Consider the following 7,500-nt stretch of genomic DNA (forward strand, 5'->3'; position numbering starts at 1 on the left):
TCTAGAGACTTAAAACTATGTAGTTACAGGGTATGGTTTTCAGTCCCTGGAACAATGCCGAGTTGGGGCTCCTGTTCAACTGCACTTCAGCCATGGAGATGATATGGGATCTGAAACAGAAGCCCTCTAACTCCATAACCAGTAGGTTACCGCTGTGCACGGATAACTCCACTGAGATCAGCTGGGTGGATTAAAAGACAGGAGAAAACTGTTGAAAAGGCTTTGGGGGAAACTCCTGTCTTTGAGCTTATAAAGAGAGCATTCAGTTGGCACAGAAGGGGAAGAACTGAACATGCAAAAGAGCGAGAGAGGAAATGCTGAGAGCACCTGGAATGAGGACATGACTCCACCAGCAACCAATCAAAATGTACAGTGGGTATGGGCAGAGCATGGGCTACAGCGTATGTCATGTCTAGAGATGTACAGGATCCAGGAACTGGTTCCGGATCCGGCAGGATAATAGGGTTTTTTAGACTTTCCGGATCCGGCAGGATCTTAAGCAGTGGATCCGGTATCCAGCAATTACCTAAAAATCAGGATCTGAGGCATCTCTACTTTTTACATAGCCTAGGCTTTTCAGTCAGTCTTTCACAACCCCAACCGCTGCATAGAGTGAAAGCCCTTTGGAAGCGGCCGTTGAAGGCAGTGTGGCAGTAAGCCAATGAGTCTTACAAATAGTTTGCGCCAACATAATAAAAAGGGCCCACGTGTGCGAGTTGGCTATGTGTTTCAACCCTTTCGTAGGATCCGGTAGCCGGTTCCGGATCCGGCAGGATCTTAAGCAGTGGATCCGGTATCCGGCAGGATCCTAAAAATCAGGATCCGGTGCATCTCTAGTCATGTCAACATAGTCTATATGTTCATAAGGGTTGGAGCAGGCGTCACCCAACAGTTTTTTTCTTCCTTTTAAGGGTGCTGACCAAAATATTGTAAGACTGAAAAATGAAAAAAAGGTCGCACCATACATAGGTTTCTTTTTATTTACACAGACGCGTTCCGGCGCTCTGCCTTCCTCAGTGTGCGTATCATAGTCTATATAGAATGAACTAATTTGACCGTTTCCATCTTCTCTATATTTTACCACCAGCCCAAATTAAGGGAAAAGTGACAGTAAATCCAATTAAGGAATGAATAGCCTGACTTCATTGCAACTTCGCCTAGTAGCACACAGAGAATAATTTAGGCATTTGATCTGAAGAACTGAACTCATCTCTCAGTGGAGAAGACAAAACATCTTCAATAGAATAGAATAGAAGACAAGAATAGGCTTTATTTCCATGCCAGCATGAAATGTGTCTTTGGTCTCACTGCACAAAAACATACAGTATACACAGTGCTGTGAACTCCAAAAAGACATCATGTTGCTTACAAACTAAACTCTATTGACCAAGATTGCATGGATGAACGAGGCTCTAAGTAAATAAAATGAGGCGCACACACGCTACATGTCGAAAACAGTATATTGCAGCCGAAAGGAAACAAGAGACAGTGGAGAGTGAAGACATTGAAAATTGTTGAGGTCCGTCTCATTTTTTGCTATTTCCAGTGTTTCTAACGGTTTGTAAGCAGACGCACCAAGCAATACATGACTCAAAGTCTAGAGTCTCTTCACAGACAGCTCGGCTAATGAGACTAAGTATTGCACTGCATGTAGACACAGATGGGCAACTTGAGGCCTGCTAGGACTGGCACTGAGCAGAGCAGATGGACCATTTGGACCCAGAAGAGGACGTGTCTATTTGGACCCAGAAGAGGACGTGTCTATTTGGACCCAGAAGAGGACGTGTCTATTTGGACCCAGAAGAGGACGTGTCTATTTGGACCCAGAAGAGGACGTGTCTATTTGGGCCCAGAAGAGGACGTGTCTATTTGGACCCAGAAGAGGACGTGTCTATTTGGACCCAGAAGAGGACATGTCTATTTGGGCCCAGAAGAGGACGTGTCTATTTGGGCCCAGAAGAGGACATGTCTATTTGGACCCAGAAGAGGACGTGTCTATTTGGACCCAGAAGAGGACGTGTCTATTTGGACCCAGAAGAGGACGTGTCTATTTGGACCCAGAAGAGGACGTGTCTATTTGGACCCAGAAGAGGACATGTCTATTTGGACCCAGAAGAGGACGTGTCTATTTGGACCCAGAAGAGGACGTGTCTATTTGGACCCAGAAGAGGATATGTCTATTTGGTCTGTTGTAGATCAGGCCTAGAAAAAATATTGTTTTGGTTCCGGTTGCCGACCGACCCTATCATTTTTTGTGCGACCCAAAAATTTTTTTTTGAGTTTTTGGAATCCTCAAAAAATATATCGATGTTGTGTGGAAAGGTGTTCATATAGACAAGACACAACACGTTTATTCATTCCCATAACTCGCCATCTCTCACTTTCTACCTGCCTGCAAGTTACTGAATTTGCATCGCATGACTATCCACATAGGAGCAACACACACGCGCGCGCCATAAGGGCCGCCGGCTTGATATTTGAAAACCCCAAATGTCACTGCAGAGTTGCGCACCTACTCGGTGTAGGCTAATTATTATGCTACGACATGCTAATTGGTTGTCGTTGTAGCTCGTAAGTTTTAAACAACCTGCCTCATAGTTCTTGCAGATTAATAGCCTACGATGTAGGATAGTTTGGGAACCTGGCGAAAATGCCTGTCAAATAATAAGTCAGTAGCCTTACCTCACCCGACACGGACACAGCCTGACCACCCGCCTCGAAATGCAACACACAGACAACATTATGAGTATCCACGATTTTCGAATGTATTGATATTGTCTCCTCGTGTTAGAAAAGGGATTCCATTCAGTCGCGCTGTATGTTCGACGAGATGCATAACTCGTTATAACAATAGAAGTAGCACTGTATCAATACCTTGTAAAATAAGTTAATATGAGAGAAGGGAAATGCTTTGCCCAAGTTTTCCTTCATTCTTTCATTTACCACATGGCTTGGCTAACCAAGAAGTCCGTTGGCCTGCGCCCGTTATTTTCTCGCTCTCTCTCTCTCTCTGCTTGTCCCTCCACCATTGCATAGGAGCAGGGCGCCTGTCACTGTCTGACTCTCCGCACCTCCTCCAAATAATGAAATAGAAATGAACGATGATATCGCCACAATTACGACTGTTCGATGAAGACCTAGGACTACTACAGTTTCCTACAATGATGATTTAATGACAATGACGATGTTGCCCCTCAATCACCCGCCATTAAAACATTCATATCGCCTCAGGTGTCTACATCCTCGCGTTAAACAAAAAAGTGAGTAAATAGAATGTTTGTAAGCCAGAACCTTCATCCCAATGAAAATATGGTCTACAACGGATGATGGAAAGGAATCAAAAAAGTAAACGGGACATAGGCATAGGCCTACAGGAGTTAAAATAGCAGTGTCAGGCAACTGACAGCTGGACAAGTTTTGCCAGAAACGGTAGGCTATTACGCATCATATCCTCATTTCGGTGACGGTCAGTATAATTGGCTCATTAATGCTTATTGTAGGCTATTTCATTGTAGCTTTAGCAGGCCTCACTCCATCTTGGCATTGTTCCAACAACGTGTATGACGAAATCTGGCGCATGTGGTGGTTTGGGGGTGTCGGACATAAAAAAAAAAAAAAGAAAAAAAAAATTGAAAAAAAAAAAACATTCCGACCGACCCATGACCAAAGCTGACAACCAACCGGAACCAAACTTTTAATTTTCTTAGGCCTCATTTGGACCCAGAAGAGGACATGTCTATTTGCTGTTGTAGATAGTTTTGGAGCTGAACAAAGCGGCCCGGTGTTGGTTCAACATGACCATCCCACAGATCCATACGGTAAGGTACGTAGATAAATACTGTACTTGTGTACGCCAAAAGTGCACACAGGGTCTTGCAGCAGGAAATCTACAGTAGACAAATGTTTACTCCTCTGACAATGTGCTGCAATACAAGTGATTACACCGCTTACAGTGGGATTAAACTAAGGTCTTAGTCGATTAGTGTGTGTGTGTGTACATGGTGTGTTCTGCTGTTGGCGTATAGGTACACTAGGCGGTAGTAGTGCTGGTGTGTGTGTGTGTGTGTGTGTGTGTGTGTGTGTGTGTGTGTGTGTGTGTGTGTGTGTGTGTGTGTGTGTGTGTGTGTGTGTGTGTACATGGTGTGTTCTGCTGTTGGCGTATAGGTACACTAGGCGGTAGTAGTGCTGGTGTGTGTGTGTGTGTGTGTGTGTGTGTACCTGGTGTGTTCTGCTATTGGCGTATAGGTACGCTAGGTGGTAGAGGCTCTTGTAGTGCTGGTGTGTGTGTGTGTGTGTGTGTGTGTGTGTGTGTGTGTGTGTGTGTGTGTGTGTGTGTGTGTGTGTGTGTGTGTACCTGGTGTGTTCTGCTGTTGGCGTACAGGTACGCTAGGCGGTACAGGCTCTTGTAGTGCTGCGGGAAGCGGCTGAGGCAGAGGAAGTCGATTAGTGTGTGTGTGTACCTGGTGTGTTCTACTGTTGGCGTATAGGTACGCTAGGCGGCAGAGGCTCTTGTAGTGTGTGTGTGTGTGTGTGTGTGTGTGTGTGTGTGTGTGTGTGTGTGTGTACCTGGTGTGTTCTGCTGTTGGCGTATAGGTACACTAGGCGGTAGAGGCTCTTGTAGTGCTGGTGTGTGTGTGTGTGTGTGTGTGTGTGTGTGTGTGTGTGTGTGTGTGTGTGTGTGTGTGTGTGTGTGTGTACCTGGTGTGTTCTGCTGTTGGCGTACAGGTACGCTAGGCGGTACAGGCTCTTGTAGTGCTGGTGTGCTGGTGTGTGTGTGTGTGTGTGTGTACCTGGTGTGTTCTGCTGTTGGCGTACAGGTACGCTAGGCGGTACAGGCTCTTGTAGTGCTGCGGGAAGCGGCTGAGGCAGAGGAAGAGCGCGCGGATACACAGGTCCACCAGCAGGTGGTGCTGTGCTGCACGGCCGGTCGGCAGACACTTGGGAACCTCAAGAGGCAAAGGTCACAGTCAGCTTTAGTGTACAATTCTTTAAATGCTACAAACATAAAATAATGTGAATCACGCTTCTCACCATTTATGTGCAAGACAAGACAACATGTATGTGTACAGGTACAATAACATACCCCGAGCTATCATAACGGCCAAACTTACCTACTTCACAAATAAATAAATAAATAGATAAATAATTCGATTTAAATGAGGCTTGTGTATAGTGCAGTGTCAGATCAGGTATTAGCAGAAGAAATAGGCCACAGCATGCTAATATAATGTACGTCATGTAGCCTGACCATCTGGCTAGACATTTCAGAGAATAACGTCTACGAATTGTATGTCGTCATGGCCCTGCCTATATGATGATTGATTGATTAGTTTGTCGGGAACAATTCAGCACATATCACTACAATCAATCAATCAATCAAATCAATCAATCAATCAATCAACTAATCAACCAATCAGTCGTCACCTCCGGGAGCTCCAGGGGAGGCAGGGGCTCCGGCCTGCGCTTGCTCTCGCTGGGCGGGGTAGGTGGGGTGGTGTGGCTGGTCTTCGGCAGGGAGGTGGAGGTGGGCGTCTGGCGGCAAGTGGAGGTGGGCGTCTGGGGGCAAGTGGAAGTGGGGGTGGGGACGGAGGTGGGGGTGGGGACGGACGTCGGTGTGGGGATGGATGTTGGAGTTGAGATAGATATCGGGGTGGTGGTGGAGGTGGATGAGGGGGCTGTGGTGAGGGGGGGCTCAGAGGGGACTGTAGTGGTGACTGTGGGTTCGGAGGGGGCCTGTTTGGGGGCGGAGGCCTCGGGCGAGGTGACTGACAGGGTGTCTGAGGACTCCTGGGTGGTGGTGTCCTCCTGGGAGGGGAGAGCAGGCCTGCCCTCAGCTGGCTTCTCCTGCTGGGAACCTGACACACACACAACAACAACAAGGGACAAAATCAGTGCATCAATATACATACTTTGTACACTTTCTAAGAATATGTTTTATTTCCTATAAAGATCAGTATAATTCCTGTAACAAAAACGAGGCTCATATAATCCCACACATTGCTGTAGCCCTTCTCCTGCTGGGAACCTGACACACTACAACAAGGGACAGTGTATTTCCTGTGTCATCAGTATAACTCCTGTAGAAATGATACCTTTTATAATCCCACACATTGCCTTAAGATAGCAAGAAGTTTCTCATTCTCATCTCAATCGTTTCTCATATGAAAGCCTAATGGTCTACCGCACTGTCTCCTCTGTTCTGCTGAGTTGGGTTTTTCAGAGGAAATTATTAATTCACTTCAACTCAGGAGAAAAGAGAATGAGAGTGTGGTTAAAGTTTCTCCTATCAAAGCCTAATAGCTAACGACTCTCTCTCCCTCTGTTCTCCTGAGCTCAAGTTTCCCATATGAACGCTGAATAATCTACCACACTGTCCTTCTCCGTTCTCCTGAGATAGGTTTCTCATTTGAAATGATTAATTTGCTATAACCAAAGAGGCTTGAGACAAGAGGGCTTACTCACGTCATAACAGCGTAGTAGGAAATGATGGCGAGGGGAGTACGGAAATGTTATTCACTGTGGAACAGGTCATAGGACAGCGTGAATGTCTGTCAGCTGTCCTTAATTACCCCCAGCAATTACTGCTGACCAACAGCTGCCGTTACTTGGCCACAAATTATCCATCATGGTGTCGCCCCCACTGCCCATGTGCAAGGGAGTACGAAAATGGCATCCATCGCACCCACTGACCAATGACCATGCGCAAGGGAGTTAATTTTCCATCCACTCGTATCCTCAGGCAACGCCCCCGTACTACACCGTGGCCAATGCATTCCCCACCAAGAGATTGTTCTTTCTCTTGAGTTTCTTTGCTATAACTATACTCTCTTCCTCTGTTCTCCTGAGTTGAGGTTTGTCATATGAAAGCCTAATAACACGCTCCACCATGTCCCCCTGTTGGGTTTCTCCATTGGGTGGTAGGGATGCAAATTATCGATTAATTCATTAATCATTAGTTGATAGCCTTATCGATCGACTTACGATTAATTGATGAGCGGCGTTTCCCCCCCAAAATCTCAACTAAATCTAAAAAATTTAATTAAAAATTGAGATAAAATACCACATTTAAATCAATTCTATTTAAATTCTTTAATCCAAAGGTGATTTAAATATTCCCACTATTCACACCCCTCTTCACACACACTCTTCACATACCCATTTCACCTGGGTCTCTTTATCAGTTGAATTGTCGATTAGTCGACCATGAAAATTCTTTCCGAATATTTTTTTATAGTCGATTAGTCACGATTAGTCGATTAATCGTCCCAGCCCTAATTGGGTGGGTTACTTTGTGGAGCAGCTCCCAGCTCCAACTGAGCCCTTATGTTTGTTTTCCATCCTCATTGCCAGCAGCACGTCCACTTCCAACACAGCCCTGCCACTCCACTCACACGGCCAGCTCCACGTCCTCTTCCACAACATGGAGAGAGTAGAAGTCGGCACTGTACAACTCTGACTAAATGTTTATTGAAGACATTTCCACAACATTTCCACCCCTCT

The 7,500-nt window shown here is 45.9% G+C and overlaps 1 protein-coding gene across 1 annotated transcript in view; it reads right to left on the bottom strand.

Annotated features, from left to right (window-relative positions):
* Positions 1-7,500, bottom strand: part of cabin1 (calcineurin binding protein 1) — a 110,892-nt gene that overhangs the window by 53,023 nt on the left and 50,369 nt on the right. Inside the window, exons 32-33 of the mRNA XM_063195899.1 lie at positions 5,425-5,855; positions 4,791-4,946 (exon numbers count right to left, since the gene is read on the bottom strand). Of these exons, the coding sequence (XP_063051969.1) occupies positions 4,791-4,946; positions 5,425-5,855 (587 nt within the window). The remainder of the gene's footprint in view (positions 1-4,790; positions 4,947-5,424; positions 5,856-7,500) is intronic.

Source organism: Engraulis encrasicolus, chromosome 3 (assembly GCF_034702125.1).
Source record: "Engraulis encrasicolus isolate BLACKSEA-1 chromosome 3, IST_EnEncr_1.0, whole genome shotgun sequence".
Classification (NCBI taxonomy): Eukaryota; Metazoa; Chordata; class Actinopteri; order Clupeiformes; family Engraulidae; genus Engraulis; species Engraulis encrasicolus.